This window comes from Pongo abelii, chromosome 3, assembly GCF_028885655.2.
Source record: "Pongo abelii isolate AG06213 chromosome 3, NHGRI_mPonAbe1-v2.0_pri, whole genome shotgun sequence".
NCBI classification, from domain to species: domain Eukaryota; kingdom Metazoa; phylum Chordata; class Mammalia; order Primates; family Hominidae; genus Pongo; species Pongo abelii.
Window position 1 is genome coordinate 763,444 of NC_071988.2, and position 19,292 is coordinate 782,735.

The window sequence follows — 19,292 nt, forward strand, 5'->3', positions numbered from 1 at the left end:
TTACCCAGGCATGGTGGCACATGCCTGTAATCCCAGCTACTCAGGAGGCTGAGGCAGGAGAACTGCTTGAACCCGGGAGGCAGAGGTTGCGGTGAGCCGAGATGACACCACTGCACTCTAGCCTGGACAAGAAGAGTAAAACTCCATCTCAAAAAAAATCAGGAGTACGTGTCAGTTTTTTAAAATGTTTTAATATTTTAAACTAAAATTTTTAACTTTTTTGTTTGAAGCTTTAACACATGTACAGTCATGTGACCACCACCACAGTCCGCACACAGAAGGTTCCATCCCCCAAATCTCCTTAGTGCCACACCTCACCACGGTGCCTTCCCCCAACCTTCCTTCACCTCTTCCCCCCCATGGTGCCCAGCGTGTCAGTCTCTCCCCATTGTCACCGCAGAGTAGTAGTTCATTGCAGATACAACACAGTTTACCAGTTCACCCAATGAAAGACATTTGAATTTCAGCTTTTGATGATTATGAATAAAGCATCAATAAACATTTACGTACAGTTTTTATGTGGACTTAAGTTTTTCTTTCTCTAAATACCCAACAGTGGGATTGCTGGGTCATGTGGCTGTGTACATTGAACTTTATAGGAAACCACCATGTCGTCTTCCATTTCCAGCAGGTCCACACCCTGGCAGCTTGGGGCACCAGCAGCATTCTCTTGCAGTGTGGCTGTGGTGCAGGTGCCTCATGGCCTGTGTGGTGGCTGAATCTGCATTTCCTGGTGGCTGGTGGTGCCAAGCTTCTTCTCCTGTGCCCGACAGTCAACCCTGTGTCATCGCTGGTGCATGTCTGGTCAGGTCTTTTCCACTTTTTAGTTGGACTGTTTTCTTACTGTTGAGTTTTAAGAGTCCTCTGTGTATTCCAAATACAGGTCCTTAGTTGAGAGGTGATTTGCGAATATTTTCTCCTCATCTTTTCATTCTTTTCACACTGTCTTTAGTAGTTCAAATGTTTTTAGGTCAGGCATGGTGGCTCATGCCTGTAATCTCAACTACTTTGGGGCCGAAGGTGGGAGGATCACTTAAGGCTAGGAATTTGAGACCAGCCTGGGCAACACAGCAAGACTCAGACTCTGGAAAAAATTTTTTAAATTTGGCATGGTGGCGTGCACCTCTAGTCCCAGCTACTCAGGAGGCTGAGGAAGGAGGATGGCTTGAGCCCAGGAGGTCGAGGCTGCAGTGAGCTATGACTGCACCACCACACTCCAGCCTGGACAACAGAGCATGACCCTGTCTCAAAAAAGTTAAGTTTTTAATTTTCATAAAGTCCAATTTACAAATTTTTCTTTTATGGATTCTTCTATGGATTATGCCTTTGGGATCACGTCTAAGAACTCTACCAAATGTCAGCAGGTACAAAGGTATTTTTCTGTTTTCTTCCAAACATTTTATAGCTTTGTTTTACATTTACATATGATTCTAGTTAATTGTGTACAATGTGAGGTTTAGACCAAGGTTCCATTTTTTCCATGTGGTTGACCAACTGCCCCATTGCTCTGTTGAATGGACAATCCTTTCTCCACAGGGTTGTTTTTGTTTGCACTGCTGTCAAAGATCAAATGGCCCTATTTGTGTGGGTCTGCTTATAGACTCTCTGATCACTGACCCATCTGTCTGTTCTTTGCCAATAACACAATCTTGATGTTTGTGGCTTTAAAGTGTGTGTTAAAACTGTGTAATGTGATTCATCTAACTTTTTTGTTCTTTTTAAAACATTGTTTTATCTATCCTTTTTACTGTTTTAGCTAGCTCCTTCACCATTCCATATACATTTTAAAATCATCTTCTCTAAATCTAAAAAGAAGTCCTACTGCAACGTTTTGGAATTTTGTTAATTTCACAGATCCTTCTGAGATTGGCATCTTATGTTCAGTCTTCCAGTCCGTGAGCGTGCTGTGTGCCGTCTCTCCACATACGTAGTTTTTTTTAGCATACAGATCCTGTTTTGTCTTGTTAGATTTATACCTCTCTCTCTCTCAGGAGCTACTGTGTTTTTAACTTCAGTTTCCAATGTTTTATTGTTTGTCTATAGTATTAAGATTTTTTTTTTTTTTTTTGAGATAGTCTGGCTCTGTCGCCCAGGCTGGAGTGCAGTGACATGATCTCGGCTCACTGCAACCTCTGCCTCACGGGTTCAAATGTGGCACGATCTCAGCTCACTGCAACCTCTGCCTCCCAGGTTCAAGCAATTCTCCTGTCTCAGCCTCCTGAGTAGCTGGGATTACAGGCGTGTGCCACCACACCTGGCTAATTTTTGTATTTTTAGTAGAGACAGGGTTTCACCATGTTGGTCAGGCTGGTCTCCAACTCCTGACCTGGTGATATGCCTGCCTCAGCCTCCCAAAGTGTTGGGATTACAGGCATGAGCCACCACACCGGGCCTTTTATTTTTTTTTGAGACAGAGTTCCACTCTTGTTTCTCAGGCTGGAGTGCAATGGTGCAATCTCAGCTCACTGCAGCCTCTGCTTCCCAGGTTCAAGCGATTCTCCTGCCTCATCCTCCTGAGTAGCTGGGATTACAGTGCCCGCCACCATGCCCGGCTAGTTTTTCTATTTTTAGTAGACACGGGGTTTCACCATGTTGGTCAGGCTGGTCTCAAACGCCTGACCTTAGCCCATCCACCAGCCTCGGCCTCAGCCACCCAAAGTGCTGGGATTACAGGCATGAGCCACTGCACGCAGCACTAAGATTAATTTGTATGTGTTACTGGTAAACATTCCAAACTCACTTACTGGCTCTACGAGGGTCTTTGTGGCAATCATTGCTGTTGCTTTAGATGAGTGTTCTCTATATAAACAATCATGTAGTCTGTGAATAAGGAAGTTTTATCTCACCTGTAATCCCAGCACTTTGGGAGGCTGAAGTGGGAAGATCACCTGAACCCAGGAGTTCAAGACCAGCCTGGGCAACATAGTGAGACCCCCCATATCGACTAAAAATACAAAAATTAGTCGGGCTGGTGGCACATGTCTGCAATTCCAGCTACTCTGGAGGCTGAGGCACATGGTCTCTGGAAGGAGGTGCCTGGGTGTGGCTCACCCTCCTCTTTTTCCCTGCTACCTAAAAGGAGGTCCCCAGGTGAGGCTCACTCACAACTCAGAAAGTTCAGGTCACCTCTGTGAAGGCATATCTGCATACACTATTTGGACTCGGCTGGATGTGCATGCCTGTGGTCCCAGCTACTTGGGAGGCTGAGGTGGGACAACTGCCTGAGCCCAGAAGGTCCAAGCTGCAGCAAGGCAACGGCACACCACTGCACTCCAGCCTTCTGAATGACAGGAAGATCCTGCCTCAAAGAACAAATACTTGGACTCCTCCTGCATGGTCAATTGTCTCCTCTCTCCCATCTATTTATTTATTCAGTCTTTTATTTTGGAAATGGGATATTACTAGGCCTGGACTTCTGGGCTCAACTGATGCTCCCACCTCAGCCTCCTGAGTAGCTGAACTACAGGTTCCACTCTGCCCAGCTCATTCAGTCATTTATTACATCAACAAAGACTCATCGATATTTCTTCAGCACTGTGCATTATAATCCAATGCTACTTTATTCTGCTATTCAAGTTTTTCCAGCTTCGCCCATTGGGACCCCTTGTCGCTGTGTCCCTTTGGCTCACGGTTGTGGGTTGTATTTTTTTTTTTTTTTTTTGACATGGAGTTTCACTCTTGCTGCCCAGGCTGGACTGCAATTGTGTGATCTCAGCTCACCCCAACCTCCATCTCCCGGGTTCAAGCGATTCTCATGCCTCAGTTTCCCCAGTAGCTGGGATTACAGGCATGCGCCACCACACCCGGCTAATTTTGTATTTTTAGTAGAGACGGGGTTTCTCCACGTTGGTCAGACTGGTTTCGAACTCGCAAACCTCAAGTGATCCGCCCGCCTCAGCCTCCCAAAGTGCTGGAACTACAGGTGTGAGCCACCGCGCCCAGCCTGTGTTGTTTTTTTAATCATTTCCAGGATCATGGTGTATACCTTCAGTCCTAGGTGAATTTGTCTTAGTTGGTGAGTTTTGATTGTTTACCTCTGCTCACACAGGGACTCAAGGAGGGAGACTAGGACTCAGAGTCCTCTTTCATCTTGTCACTTCTCTAAACAATTACTTTTTGTTGAAGACGCCATGTAAGCTGGAATTCAAAGCCATCTCTTTGAACAACTGTGTGAAATAATCGTGCTAAACTGTTACTCTCCTTTAATCGTTCCAACCAAGCACCCACGGGGGCCGTTATTCCTCTCCTACAACTGCAAGGCAGTGCCTCACCAACTAGCTTTGCTCCTGAGGCAAGTGGCAGGGACCCCTCTGCTTTCCCCAGTGAGCAAGCGGCCCCTGACCCTGGCAAGTGAGTTTTCTCTTCACAGCCCCCTGTCCCTGCTGCCCACTGAGCCAGCCAGCCCGAGGGTGGAAAAGTCACTCTGGCTCTGAGCTTCCAGCACAGTCCGGGAGAGCACACAGGTCCTGTGGAGGGTCGCTATGCCCGAGGGGCTTTATAGGATGAGTCACAAAAAAGTCCATCTGGCGGGGCCTCCCTAACTCCCCTCCACTGTCCCCGGCTCACGACGAGGAAGGCAAGGCTGGTGGGGGGGACGAGAAAGGGCTGGGGTCTCTCCCCACCTCCACTGCCAACGCCCTGCAGACTCCCAGGCCACAGCCTTTCCCGGGACTCCCCCAAGGTCTGGGAGGTGGTGCGGGTCCAGTTTACGCTGGTTTCAAATGAGGGAGAGCGCCCCGCCGCCATGTCATGGAGGGTCCCGCGCCCCCACCCCTTGCCTAGGGTCGCGTGTGGGCAGCGGCAGAAAGGGCCCCGACGGCAGGAGCGGGGTTCCAGGCTGAGAACGGGCCTCGGCGGCGCCCCTTCCTGCCGGGAGTGGCGCATCTCAGGACCCACAGACAAACAGGGCCAGCCAGGGTCACCCGGAGAGCGAGGGCCGGCTATGGGCTTAGGGTGGGGTCTGGTCGCTACGGCCGGCCTAGGGGGGAACGCGGGGCAGGAGAAGGTCTGGGAAAAACCTGCTTCCGAGGCCTCGGCTTCGGGGCGTCCTCCTGAGCTGGCGCCAGCCCGCAGCGGGGCCGGGCAGTGACGCCGGCCTAAGGGTGGGGAACGGCAGGGCCTGGGGGCAGGACGAGACAAGCACGCAACCGACGGGGCGGGGCCAGGCGAGGGCACGGAGCTGCAGAAGCTTCTGCCAGGCCCGAGACCCGCGCTTAGTTGCCTGGGTAGGCGGGCAGGTGCGGCCGCGGGGTGAGCGGTGGACTCACCCAGCTCCGGCTCCTCTTCAGAGGCTTGCAATGGCGTCTCTCGGGCTCTGATTGGTCAGGCCTCCACACGTGAGCCTCTAGGAGCCAATCATGACGGCCCGCCTAGCATGCGCTGATTGGCTCACGCTGGCCAGGGGCGGGCCCAATCCCTCCACGGCCCGGTCCCCGCTCCCTTCCCTAGGCCCCGAGGCCCCGCCCGAGCAGCTCCGCTGGGGGCGGTTCTGCTGGGGGCGGTTCTGCGGGAGAGGATGGATCTGCTGGGGAGATGGATATCCTGGAGGGGCGGATCTACTCGGGAGGGCGGATCTGCTGGGAAGGCCGGATCTGCTGTGAGGGGCGGATCTTCTGGAGGGGCAGATCTGCTGAGGGGGCCGAATCTACTGCCTGACAGGGGTTCCTGGCCTGGGGAGGAGGCCGTGTCTGGAGCTTGAAAGCCGGCCCCGCTGTGTTCAAGATACAGTTAAACGTTCAGAAGGAGGAGACTCCGGGGGCAGGGTGGTGCCCAGCCAGTGCCTGGTGCCAGGGCCACGCTGGTGGCACCCAGGCAGCGCTGCCTCCTGGCTCTCGAATGGCTGTTCCTCTGCCCAGAATGCTCTCCCACGGGACACCCGCCTCCCTCCGGGTCTGTGCACGTCACTCTGACAGAGAGGCCCCCAGACCACTCATGAAATAGTAACCCTAACCATTGCTCTCTGCTCCCTGTCCTGCTTGATTTTCCTCCAGGGCAAACACCGCCACTTACATGTTTATCATCTGTCTTCCAACACTAGGAAAACCAGTTCGAGGAGGGAGGGACTAGTATTCCCAGCCCCTAGAACAGAGCACCGCATATCACAGGGGCTCAGTAAACATCTGAGGAGGAGTGCCTTTCCCAGGAGGCCTCAGACCCCGTCACCTGAGGTGAGAGCTGGATCCAGGAGAAGCTCAGGTCTGACCCAGCACTCATTGCTGTAGGAAGAGCTGGTCTAGACTCCAAGGGAGCAGGGCGCGGTGGCTCACGCCTGTCATCCCAGCACTTTGGGAGGCCAAGGCGGGCGGATCACCAGGTCAGGAGATCCAGACCATCCTGGCTAACACGGTGAAACCTCGTCTCTACTAAAAACATACAAAAAAAAAAAATTAGCCGGGCGTGGTAGCGGGAGCCTGTAGTCCCAGCTACTCGGGAGGCTGAGGCAGGAGAATGGCGTGAACCTGGGAGGCGAGCTTGCAGTGAGCCGAGATCGCGCCACTGCACTCCATCCTGGGGGACAGAGCGAGATTCCGTCTGAAAAAAAAAAAAAAAAAAAAAGACTCCAAGGAAAGGCTGCCTGGGTCATGACCTGGCACGTCCAAGTTGCTGCTCAGGCTTGCAAGGGGGTCCAGACCAGGCTGTGGATGGGAAATGGGAGGATGGGGGAGGACGCAGGCTGAGCAGTGGCTGGATGTTGGGGTGCCCTTCTAAGAGCAGCCCCGTTGAGGGGCAGCCGGCAGCAGCCAGGGGCACAGGGGTGGGTGCAAAGACACTGAGTTTCGGTTCCAGGAGGAAGGGGGGCCAGCTGCTGCTTACTTGGCAGTGGAGAGATCACCCTGGGCAATTTGGTTGTGCCTGGGGTGCGCACTTCCCCAGAGGCAGCAGGAGGAGGAGCTGGATACACCCTTCCCTGGGCTTGGAGGAGAGCACATTCCCTCCCAGATCCCACCTGGCATGGAGGAGGGCCCGGCCTGGGAGCAGGGCACATGGGCCCCTCCTGCCCTGGGACTGGGCAGCTCCCTGGGGCATTCCCAGCCAGCATCGTCAGGAAGGTTACAGGAGACCCAGACATGCTGCTCCCTAGAGAGGGCTCCTGACAAAGATTTTTTGTGTGGTCAAACTTTAGTTAACTTCCTGAATCTTCTGGTAGGCCCATTGGCCCGCTTCCTTGTAAATGCAGTTTTAGCAAAGAATCTATCTGGCTAAGTCAGTTTAGCAACAAACCCTCATCCTGGAGATCTGATTGGGGTCCTCATGCTCCACCACCCCATGGGTCTGTCTGATTGCCCTGCCTGTCTCCAGCTAGAATCCAGTTAGCTGGGTTTCGTCAGAATCCCACAACCCCTGATGTTCCTGTCATTGTCCATCCACTGAGCCCACCCTGCTCTTTGGCACCCATGCCAAGCACCCATGGCAAGCCCTGTTGCATGGTGCCTGTACCTGTGGTGCTGGTCCTGAATAAAGCCTTCCTCACCGAGCTTTAACAAGTGTCACGGGATCATCTTTTCTTTTCTTTTTTTGAGAGGGAGTCTCGCTCTGTCGCCCAGGCTGGAGTGCAGTGGTGCAATCTCGGCTCACTGCAACCTCTGCCTCCCAGGTTCAAGGTGATTCTCCTGCCTCAGCCTCCCAAGTAGCTAGGACTACAGTTGCTTGCCACCACACCCAGCAAATTTTTTTTTTTTTTTTGTATTTTTAGTAGAGACGGGGTTTCACCGTGTTAGCCAGGATGGTCTCCATCTCCTGACCTCGTGATCCGCTCACCTCGGCCTCTCAAAGTGCTGGGATGACAGGCATGAGCTACCGCACCCGGCCTCAGCCACCGCACCTGGCCGGAGCCACCGCGCCTGGCCAGAATCATCTTTTAACAGCTTCCCAACATGGAGGTCAAACAAGGACTTTCTGGGGAAGCAAGTGGCAGGCAGCAGCTAGGGGTGGGCTGAGCATCCAGCGGATTGAGTGTGGGCGGGACCGCCAGCAACCAGGCAGAGGGGCTGTTCTCTGGGCTGGGGTCAGGAACCTCCTCTGGCCTCAGCCCAGGTTGGCAGACATTTCCCTGCAGGGATCCGGGTCCAGGACTCAGGAGGAGGGACAGTCCCACGGGGGTGCGGGGCGGGGGGGCAGGAATTCCTGGGTGGGCCGAAGCAAGGGCAGCAGAGGGTGACCTGGGGCCCTGGGCCCGGTGGAGCTGAGGGGGACAGGCCTGTGGTCGGGGGTCCTAGGTGGGAGGGAGAGCAGAGGGCAGAGGCTTTGCGGGTGGAAGACCCACCCTGGGGGGCGGGGAGCCCTGAAGGCGCAGGTCTGCGGTTTAGATGGAGGTTGCGCTGGCTGGACGGCCTAGGGAAAATGGGTCTGACTGGATGGAGCTAGTTGAGAATGGTGGGAGGCCCTGCAGCCGCCGTGGAGAGAATATGCGCGGGGGAAAGCCCCGGTCCTCCCACCGGCTGGCGAAATGGACCTCTGGAAGGAATGGCCACACGGTGTGAAATCACTGGTGTTTATTGGCTGTGATTCCATCCGGAGAGAACACACGCAGGGGCCCCGACATGCAGGAGGAGGCGCAGGCGCAGGACAGACGGACAGAGGACACCACGATCTAAGCTAAGCTCGCGGCTCGGGGCTCCATGCGCTGGGAACGGGGTGCGCAGGTTCTACGAGAGGAAGCCCTGTCTGCTCAGAGCTGGCTTTGTAAGGTGTGAAAACAGGAGTTTTTAAAAGACATGACCCGGGAGAAGTCAGCGAGAGGGCACAGGGCGAGCAGGACGGACAGCGACATCCCCGCGGGCCGCGTCGCTGGGGCGCAGAGGGGCGCGGTGGGCTCTGCCCGGAGGGGCGTTAGTATTGCAGTCTAACGTTATGGCTTCTCTAAAGCTATGTAAGGTCACGAAGGTCAATGCCGAGCCACGCCCTGGCCCGAAACACGTGGAGACTTGATGCATTTTTGATGTGGACGAAAGGGCCCGGGGGCGAGGCGGCGCCTGTCAAGATAAAACTCATTAAATGCAAAGACCTCATTTACCTGAGATTCAACAAATTGTGATGCAAATTAAACATGAATGGAGGAGAAACAGGGGCTCGGATGCCGCCCCTCAGGGCCACAAGGTGGATTCGGCCACACACGCGCCGGCTGCGCGCAGGGAACCCCGCAGGCCCCACCCGAGGAGCTGCCCACGGAGGAGGTGCTGGGCAGGGGCGCAGGGTCTCCAGCGACCGGAGACCCCCTGGGTGCCTCGGGCCTCTGCGGCTCCTGTGGAGGGTGCAGTGTTCAATGGGCGAGGGCAGGGGTCCTCCCCAGCGAGAAGCAGCAGCCGCGTGGGCGGAGAGGCTAGGAGGCCGGGCGAGCGGCGAGGACTCGGGAAGAGCGGGGTGACGGGGGTGGGGGGGCTGGGCGTCCCCCAAACCTATTGCTTTGTTTTCTTTAGTTTAGAAGTGAACACGGCCGTGGCGTTCGTAAGAAGCAAAACCTTCCAGAGAGAAGAGGAAAGGACGCGGACAGAGACGGATGGACAGGGGCGCGAGGGGGGCAGGCCGGGGGGCGGAGAGCGGCCACGTGCGGACGCAAACACTCACGGCGGAGCGATCCGAACCCCGGAGTCCGCGTGCAGGAGGGGGACCCAGGCCCCGCCGCCCCCGCCCCGCCCGCACCCCCCCATCTGCTATGGCTGTGCTCCTGAGTGCGGGCCCGACAGGCGCCCACCGCCGCGAACGCGCGCACAGGGGTGGTCGCGGGGCTGCCCTTCGGCGGCCCTGGCCTCGGGCGCTGCTGGGTGGGCGGTAAACAGCAAGAGGAAGGGGCGTCCCAGGCGATGGGGCTCCAGCCACCCGCGGGCAGAGGAGCACGGGGTGGACTGGGGGGGTCCTGGGGGCGCGCGCCCCTTGCCGGGTGAGGGAGGCGGCGGGCAGGGCGGGCCTGGGGCTATGGCTTATATCGGCGTGGGGGCTTCGCTCTGCTCGTCCCTCAGGGGCCTCCGCGGAGGATCTGGAGGGGGAGGGGCGGGGGCTCCGCGGGGCCGCTGTCCCACGCGGGGCTACTTCTTGAGCATGTCCTGCAGCGGCCCGGGCAGGTACTTGATGACGGTGTCCAGGATGCTCTCGTCCTCCTCCTCGACCTCGTCCCCGCAGCCCGGCGGGATGGCCTTCTTGGGCCGCGTCAAGCTCCCCTCGGAGTTGGCCTCCATGGCGGCCTGGGCCTCGGCCTCGCGCTCCTCCTTCTTCTTGATGCCATACTGTGGGGGAGGCGGGGGTCAGGGCGGGGGTCCCGGCGGCTCCCGGGCAGGCCGCAGCGTCCCTGCGCCAGGGACTGGCCCAGGAACCCCCGAAGGCGTGGGTGCGGCCCCCTACCCCACCAGGCACAAGAGAACCCCAGAAGGAGAAGAGACCCCACCCCGGGGGGTCCCTGGAGGAGTGGGACGCCCCCACGGAGAATGGGGGGCCAGGAGCTGACATGGGGGGGAGCAGGGAGGGGAGGCTCCCATCTTCCTTGAGAGGAGAGGGGGCTGTGGCCCCACCTCTGGCTCCAAACCCAGCCCAGCCCCTGGCATCCTGCCTTCCAGGAAGCCTCCAGCCCGTGGCAGGGAGGGGTGGGCAGGATGCTGCGTGGCAGAGGCGGGGAGAAACAGTCACCCTGCAGCTGACCCTCCTGCCCAGTGCCTGGTCCACGACCTGCAGTCACACTCCCGGGCCTGGCCAAGGCTGCCTGGATGCGGTCGCAGCCCCAGCAGGGCCACTCCCTGGCAGGCCGCTGCAGCTCCGTGGGCAGCCGGCAGAGGGTCCTGGGCTGCGGTCACTTCCAGGCACTGGATGTCCTGGAATCCCGCCTAGTTGTGCCCTCAGCCAGCATGCCTGGGCCTCACCGAGCCCCTGCCCACCCGTGTTTCTCATCTCCTGTGAGTGTGTCTGCCCTCTGTAGTGGCTGAATATTGTCCCTCTCAAATTCATGTCGCCTGGAGCTTCAAATGTGATCTCATTTGGAAATAGGTCTTTGTTGATGTGATTATGGTAAGGATGGGGACGAGGCCATCCTGGATTTGAGGGGCCTCAAGTCCAGTGAGAGTGTCCTTGTAAGAGACAGAAAGGACAGACACCCAGACGAGGGTGGGCATACGAAAGCAGAGGAGGTTGCGAGTGGTGAGGCCACAAGCCAAGAAACACCAGGGGTTCAGGGCTGCCAGACGCAGGAAGAGGCAGGGAAGGGCCCTCCCCCAGAGCCTCCAGAGAGAGCATGGGATTTTGTTCTTCTGCCCTCCAGGCCTCTGATGTCAGGCCCAGGGGTTTTGGTTTCTAGATCAATACACCTCCCCACCCCACGCTCCGCCAGCCCTCCTGTGAGCCACCAGTCCAAGAAGCCTGTGGTCATGGCGAGGCCACAGAACTACGGAACAGCCTCCTGCTGCCCAGGAAGGTGGGAACCAGTGGGGTTGGGCTGGCCTGGAAGGTTTGGGGGCTTGGTGTTGTACGGAGCCGGTCACCCATACCCTGAACAGGACCCCCCGGGCCAGGTCCAAGGTCCTGGATCTGAGATTAACAGTGCTCTGGAGCAGTGAAGACGTCAGCAGCTGCGTCCAGGAGAAAACTTAGGAGGGGAGTGGGCACCAGCACTCTACAGGACTGAGGACCACACCGTGGGATCACCAGCCGCAGGGAGGGGCCTTTCTGCCCAGGAGGAGCCCCTCCCCTGCCATCTCCTGCTCCTGTCTTAGCAGCCCCTCCCCATAGAAGCGGTTGGTTCTGCTCCTGGTGCTGGGCACCCCCTGGATCTCCAAAGAGGCCCCTCCCTCCTCCCAAGTGGGGGGCTGCCTATGTGCCCCCCAACCCCACCAAGGGCAGTCTCGGCACCTCTCCCCTCCCCTAGGGCTGCAGGTGGCTCTGGGTGTGGGGGGACAGGGCCATCTTCAGTGAGATGGAAAGGAGGGCGCCATGTTCCCAGCCGCCTGCGGCCAGAGCACCACCTGGCCACTGAGGAGAGAGAGGGGCCGTGGGCTCGCCCTAGTCCTCAGCAGCTCCTGCATACTCTTGACAGAGCCGGGACTCCAGGGGTCTCCTCAGTGAAGCGAAGAGCACAGGGTAGGAACGTCCTCCGCAGGGACAGGGGCGTCAACCAGAGGGCAGCAAAGCCCTGACCCTGTGGGGCAGCAAGAGCAGATTGGTTCTCGTCCTAGCCATCCACAGCAGGAAGGGCAGCAGCTCCAGGCACGGAAGTGGAGGGAGCATGTGCTCCTCGTCCTGTGGGGCCAGGGGTGGGCTGTGGAGAGTGATGTCACTGGAAGCAAGGTCCGGCCAGAGAGAGCTTCCCTCCAGCCAGGGGTGTGGGAGTCTGTGCACGTCGCGGCAACACGTGTGCCCAGCCCAGGAAGCTGTGCTGCCCACAGCAAAGGCACTCAGGAACACGCGTGTGCTCAGAGGAGCATGCATGTAACGGCGGGAACATGAGTTGTTTGAGCAAAGGAACCTCCCCAATCGGGGAGTGACCCTTGGGGCTTGTGAGACCCTGTCTGCAAACGGTGTGGGATCCTTCCCTCTGGGCCCAGGAAGGAGACCCCAGGCCCTGCCACCAGGTTGTGGGACACTCGAAGCTTGGCCTGAAGTGCCAGTTGCTGCACTGAGGCTCCAGGTCATTCTGAGGCTGAGGTCACGCCGGACTCGGCCTAAGTCACTCTGCCGGGAAAACGGGCTCCGGGGCTGGGCTGCACACCAGAGCCTGGCTCCCACGCGGTCTGGCTGAGACCCGATTCTGAGGCGTCTGCTCCAGAGACAAACGCGCAGGCACACCCAGCCCCAGGCCCACCGTGATGCTGGGCAGCAGCTCTCCAGGAGGTAACACCTGAGGATGGGAGTGGCTGCTGGGGGGACCCAGGAGACCCTGACACGTCTGAGGTGAGAACTTGAACCCTGAAAACACTATGTTCCTGAGAAAAAAGGGCAGTGGGTGCTAATCAATGCTGAGAACCAACAATAGTAATGATAGGACCAAACACCCAGCATTCAGCAACCAGGTGGACACCTGCTAGCTACTGTGTGAGCTGTGGGGGGTAGGGGAATGCAATGTATTGAGGGAGCCTAGTGGGCCCTCAGAAGGCCCGTGCAGGAAGGCCCAGGTGTGGGCTGCCCAACATGGGTGGGTGGAAGCTTATGCAAGCCAAGGGCGGGTCAGTGTGCGGAGCACAGGGGGGCAGTCTCCCTCCTGTTCCCTGGGCCCGGGCCTGTCCAGATGGCTGCCTGACGGGAGTTCAGGTGCGCTGCTCCTCTGGGAACCGCCTAGGGGGCTGGACACTCCAAAAGGACCCAGTCCCCATCTGCAAAGAGGCCTTGGACAGGGCAGCTCAGCGCCTCTTCTCTAACCAACCCCCAAGATGCCTGCGGGTGCCACGGCCCAGGGGAGGCTGGAGGCAGCAGGTGTTCTGATCAGGTGGCCACGCCTGAGGGCGGGGTTCCCCCACCCCCAAAGGCTCCATGGAGGAGGGCTCTGTGGGGAAGGTGTGGACATGGGGTCCGGGGGGGTCCACTGTGGCGGGGCCTCCAGAGCAGAGCGGCTGGTGCTTCCAAGGCCTGAAGGGCCGGTGGGCTGTGGAGGGGGCTGTTCTTGTGGGCAAGTGTGTGGCCTCAATCCCTGTCGCCTGCTGTTCTCTGAGGGGCTTAGACCAAGGCAGGGGTGCAGGTTGGTACCTGGCAGCAAGGTCGGGCCAGCTCCCCATAGGCCTGACCGGCGAGCCCTGCACCCCAGCTGCCAGCTCTGGGCCCCACACAGAAGCTGAGGAGGTGCTTACGCTTCCCCCTCTCCTGGGCTTCACTCTCCCTGGTGTCTCCCAGTCTCTGGAGGGTGCAGCTGCTGCATCCTGTCCGGGCCACTCGGTCCCTGACACTGCTGGCCCTGTCTCCACCGTCCTTGGGGCCTGGACATGGTCCCCTGAGCCTGCCCTGACCTGCCTCTGGGGACCCTGAGGAATGACATGGCCTGGAACAGCCAGCGTCCCTCTAAGATCATGCCAGCAGAGGCCGGAGCCCGGGGGACCAGACCCACTCCAGAGACACCTGCCTGGACACACAGACCCAGACACAGCCCTCCCAGACCCCAGCCCACCATCGCTTTGTGTCCCTCCCTCAGCTGCTACCCACCGCCACCTCCACTTCTACTCAGCGTCAGCTCTCTCTAGCTCTGCCTGGGGCTCTCCGGGTCTCGGCTCTCCCCTCTCTGTTCCCTGTGTCTTGGCCTTGGTTGCTGTCTCTCCCTCTCTCTGTGTCTGTCTCTCGCTCTCTGTGTCTCTGTCTCTCCCTCTTTCTCTGTCTCTCCCTCTCTGTGTCTCTGTTTCTCCCTCTGTCTCTCCCTGTGTCTGTCTCTTTATCTCTGTGTCTCTGTCTCTCTCTGTTCTCTGACTCCCCCTTCCTTCTCCTCCTGTCCCTGTCTCCTGCTCCTGATACCCAGTGTCCTGGGCACATCCGAGTGGGCTCCGGCTGCCTGGCTGAGATGGTGCATTTTCCCCTGACTTCCTCCTGAAGCCCTAGGTCTGCTGCGGCGGCGGCGGCGGGGGGTGGGGGGCGCTGGAGGCGTGAGCCGGCACAGCAAAGTCGATCAACAGGAGACGCCTGGAAACGTCCAGTGACCCTGGGTGGGATGTCAGGGCGCCCGGCCCCCACTCCCCATCAGCGGCTGCTCTGCACCCTCCAGGGTGCATGGCGGTGGGCGGGGGTTTGCGAGGGACCGAGGGTGTGGGGAGAATCTGTGGGTGGGGAAGGGCTGGCCTTTTGGGTACAGCGGCTGCATGTGCCGCACCTGCCCCGCCCCTGCCCTCCCAGGTCGACCTCTGTCCACTTCGGGAGCTCCAGCTTCCCCACAAGACCCCGTGGAGCCCACCCTTCCCTGGGTGCGGCTGACACAAGGCCAGGAAACAGCTTCTCCACCTGCTCCGGTGCCGCCGGCAGCAGGGAGGGGTCCCGGGAGTCTGAACCTTCCCACCCCGAAGCCAGGCCATCTTGGCCCATCCAGGGCAGGGGACTGAGGCCACCTTCTGGGGAAACACAGCTTCCGGCCTGCCGGGCCTGCTGCGGCCCCTACCCTCGGGGCCAGGGCACAGGGTGAGCACTCGGCCCCAGGCAGCACCCCAGGCCCCTCGGATGTGGGATGTGAACATCTCCCACCATCCCCGCTCACCCCTGGCTGGAGACTCCTCCAGGCTGATGTCTGTGCCCACCCGGGTTCCAGCCAGGGCCGCGCTGGAGCCACCGAGGAAGCCGGAGCGGCTGTCGGGACCCGGGCTGCTCCCCGTGCCTCCTGCCCCTCGGACCCGGCCGCTGAGGGGACCGGGCTGAGTGGGAGTGACCGTGCGTGGCTTTCCCGGTGCCGGCAGCCACTCTGGGCCGCCTCGTGAATCCCAGCGGGTGCCCCCCTCCCTGCGTCCTCACTCCAGGCCGGGCTCACCTCAGAGCGCACCCCCCATGCCAGGTGGCCGCCCCACGACCCCTCGGCCCAGGGCCCGGGGCAGCCAGCCAGGCTCCACCTTCTCCCGCAGGGCAGCGCATCGGAATGCGGGCCCAGGAAGCCCGCCAGGGCCGGCGCTGTGGTCAGGAGCAGGAGGGGCTGGGCCCCACAGAGGGAGCCCAATCCGGGGGCCCCACCCCTCACCCCTCCGCCACTCTGAAGCCCCCAAAGGGGAGGACACCCAGGGGGACGCCCGCCCCTCCTCCGGGCAGCCCCTTCCACCCAGGCGGGGTCTCGGTCCCCGCTGGACTCAGGGCCGCCTTCCCGCAGGCGGGGCCCGGCCCGGGCCGGCGCGCACCTTGTCTCGGATTCCCTGGCGCATGGCCTCGCGTTCCGCCTCCATCTTGGCGTACTTGGCCTTGCGCTCCTCCTCCGCCTGGCGCAGCGCCTCCTGCCGCTCCTCCTCCTTCTTGGCGGCATCTGGGTCCTTCTCCTCGTCACCCCCGAGCATCTTCCCCATGTCCTTGGTGGCCCCTGGGACAGAAGTTGGTGATTCACACCGCCCCATTCAGACGTCCAAGGCTGGGCTAGTGTCTCAGCCACACTCCCCCACCCTCTGGCCGACCCCCCAAACCCTCCATCCACCCGACCCTCCGGCTGCCCCCACCGCCTTCCAGCCGCTCCTCCCACCTCCGTCTGGCCCTGACCCTCCTGCCTCGGACCCTCCATCTAGTGTGCTGGGGTCTCCTGCTTTGCTTTCTGTTCAAGGGACACAGGCAACTCCGTGGGGGGCGGGAGAGTGGCACTGTGGTTGCGCGGCTGTATGCACCTGTGTGTGACTGCGTGCTTATGCATACGTGTGGCTGTTGTGTTTGTGTGTGCACCACATGTGGTTGTACGTCTGTATGTGGTTCTGTGTGTGTGTGTGTGTAATATGCATGCCTGGCTGTGTGGTTGTGCGTGTGTGTGTAATATGCATGCCTGGCTGTGTGGTTGTGCGTGTGTGTGGTTGACTGCATGTGGTTGTGTGATCAGGCTTGTGGTCTTGTGGTTGTGTGTGCAGTTGTGTGTGAGCTTCCAGGGGTTGACGCGTCTTCTCTGGTCTTGTGTTCAGCAGAGGCCTGGCCTCCTGGAGTTGGTGCGGTTCAGCCATCTATGCAGGCAGTGGGTTGAGGGGCAGGGCTGGCTGTCAGAGGCAAGGTCACCAAGTCTGACCCCTGGGGCAGAAGCTGGCATGGGGGCTGGCAGGGGCCCTGCTGGGGCAGGAGCTGGCATGGGGGCTGGCAGGGGCCCTGCTGGGGCTGCAGCGGACTGCTTGTTGCTGGCACCCAGGCCCTAATTGCTCTGCGGTGCTAGTCACTACTTTTCTCATGAGCTGCTGATTCACAGGCCCCACAAACACCTCCCTAAACAGCTCTGCAACTCAGCCCACAGGACAGAGATGCATAATTACGGGCTCTGAATACAGCAGGCACTGCGGGGAGCCCTGGCCCTCGGCAGCTCCAGGGAGCAGAGCAAGCTGGCTGGACCCAGCACACAGGTGTCACTGAGGGAGGTGACCTGGCAGAGTGGCCAGGCTCCCCCACGGCCACTCATAGCCCTCAGCGTTGCAGGGGTGCTCCTGGACCACCCTCGTGTGTGTAAGGGGACTCCGGCCACAGGTTGCCCCTGCAAATGCTGCTCTCCCCCGCGGCCACCTGGCCCCCTCTTGAGGTGCTCCTCAGTGGTCAGGCACTGGCTCTGCCCCTCCTTGAAGGTCTTGCCTCTGGGCTCTGCCCCCTGGATGCCAGACCTCCTAAGGACTGCCCCCGACCAGCTGAGCCCATGCCTCGAGTATAGATGTCAGGTGAAATTGTGGGTTAGGCAAACACCACCCAGCCACTTTCCACCTGGGTCCAGATGTGCCCCCCACCTTGTTTCTGTGAATTCAGCAGCTCCATGTCCCTGGCGTCTGGGTGCCCGCCCCCCCCCCCCCCACCGCCATTACTATTCTGATACTGGGAAGCTCCATGCTATACGGAGCCTGGGGCGACGCCCTTGCCTGTAGCTATCTGTGCCAGTGCTGCCTCTTCCAGTCACTCAGGAGTGAGCTCCCTGTCGAGGGTGGGCAGGAGCTGTCATTTGGAAGGCCTGAGCTGTTGGTGGGAGGAGAATAGCTTTTTGGTTGAGTGCTCTGGGCTGAAGGTGTCACTCAGACAGGGCCATGCCTGCATCCTGCAGGCGCCTCCGACCACCTGTTTCCCTGCCCCCCATATCCTGGCTGTCTGAAGCTATCACAGGCAGTGGGGTGTGGGGAGAACGAGCCCCTCTTGCTGCCCTCGTCGCTGTTGGGGACAGGCAGGCAGCCTATGCCAGGCACTTGGCTGATGGCACAGATCTGGACTCCTCAACAGAAAGCTAAGAGCCTTGTGGTCAGTTTTCAGCCACATCTGCAACGTTTTGCAAAGCAGATTTTAGGCCCATGACTCAAGGGAAACTGGGTCACAGTAGAGTTGCTTCTAGATTCTTCTAACAGTCCCCAGTCATTGGACCGAAATCTCTCTGCCTCCAGCGGGCTGTCTCTAGCAGGTGTGTGGGGGAGGCAAGGACAGCCCCCACAGTCCTGACTGCCTTTGTGCAAATCTTAACCCCCATGAAAAAAGCTAATTCACCCTAAAGTGAGTGACCCGTAGCTCTTTCTCCCTCCTGGAAAGGACTGGCGTCTATAAGGAGATAGGTGAGCCTGGCCTCTCCCCACATTGCTCTCCTGACGGAAGGGGTTCCTGGCTGGGGTGGGGGCTGCAGGCCTTCCGAAGCTCAGTGGGCTGGCCCCCTCCCTCCCCGCCAGCTCATCACATAGGCTCTGGGTCTAGTCGCGGGAGCGGGCATTTATAGAGCACCAGGTGTGCTGCGCTTTGCTCCACGGGTGCCTGTGGGGGGCCCTCTCGCTCTGAGAGTGTGGAGGCCCCACTTGAGCCCTGGGCTGGTCCACGCGCCAAAGGCTTCTGGAAGGCCCACCCCTAAGAATCCGGGACTGAGCCGAGGATTCGTGCTCCCCGCAGGCTGCAAAGCCACTAGGCTGAGAGGGACCCGCCGCGAACATGGGGAGCGTCAGAGATGCCGCCCACGCCCCCCGCTTTTCGGCCCGGGTACTGCGCGGAGCCGCCTCCAGAACCGCTTCCAAAAGCTGGGAACTGGGCGCAGCCAGGAGCGCAACAGAAACTGCGGGAAGCTTGTTCCTGGCACAGAAACCCAAAATGCCATTTGCTCTCCTGGCACAGACGCCGGAGCGGCGGGACCGGCGCAGAACGGGCGGCCCCGAGCGCTGCTGCGACCCCGCCGGCCTCGACCTCGACACCCCGCGACCCCGCCGGACCCTGGAGGCATGAGCTGCACCCCGCATCCGCAGGAGGGCGGCGCTGCGACCCCCCCCCGCCCCCGTTTCCAGAGGAGGCCGCTGCGGCGCGGGGCGGTCCCACGTGGTGCCTGAGGCTGGGACACCCCGACTCTGATTGCAGGGGGGTCGGATCCGAGGCTGGGGGTCCCGCAGTCTGGCTGGGGTCCGCTACTGGCCTCGACGTACAGGGGCCGACCCCACCCCTCCCTCGTTCTCTGAGCCTCAGCTTCCCCCATGAGAGGTGGAGGTGGTGTGGGGGCGCACCCAGCAGGACCCCGCGGTAATGACGGGGCTGGCAACGCCCCCCACAGCGGCACAGGCGGATAAACCCTCTGGGGAGGGAGCTCAGTCCCAGCGGGAGGGGCCCTTCCCACCCGGGAGCTCACCCCAAAGCGGGGGCGGCGGGTGCAGATCGCGGCGCCTCCCTGCCCTCTGGCCCTGCTGAGACTCCACCGCCCACCCCACCTCGCGGTAGCAGAAGGGGCAGAAGCTGAGACGTTTCCTCTGCAG

General features: G+C 59.9%; 1 protein-coding gene across 2 annotated transcripts in view; it reads right to left on the reverse strand.

Moving 5' to 3' along the window:
- Nucleotides 1-8,477: 8,477 nt before the first annotated feature.
- Nucleotides 8,478-19,292, reverse strand: part of CPLX1 (complexin 1) — a 40,621-nt gene continuing 29,806 nt past the window's right edge. For both annotated transcript variants that reach the window (XM_024246549.3, XM_024246550.3), the window contains 2 exons: nucleotides 15,765-15,940; nucleotides 8,478-10,220 (listed from right to left, as the gene is read on the reverse strand). In XM_024246549.3, coding sequence (XP_024102317.1) covers nucleotides 10,023-10,220; nucleotides 15,765-15,940 — 374 coding nt within the window. In that variant the 3' untranslated portion in view covers nucleotides 8,478-10,022. The remainder of the gene's footprint in view (nucleotides 10,221-15,764; nucleotides 15,941-19,292) is intronic.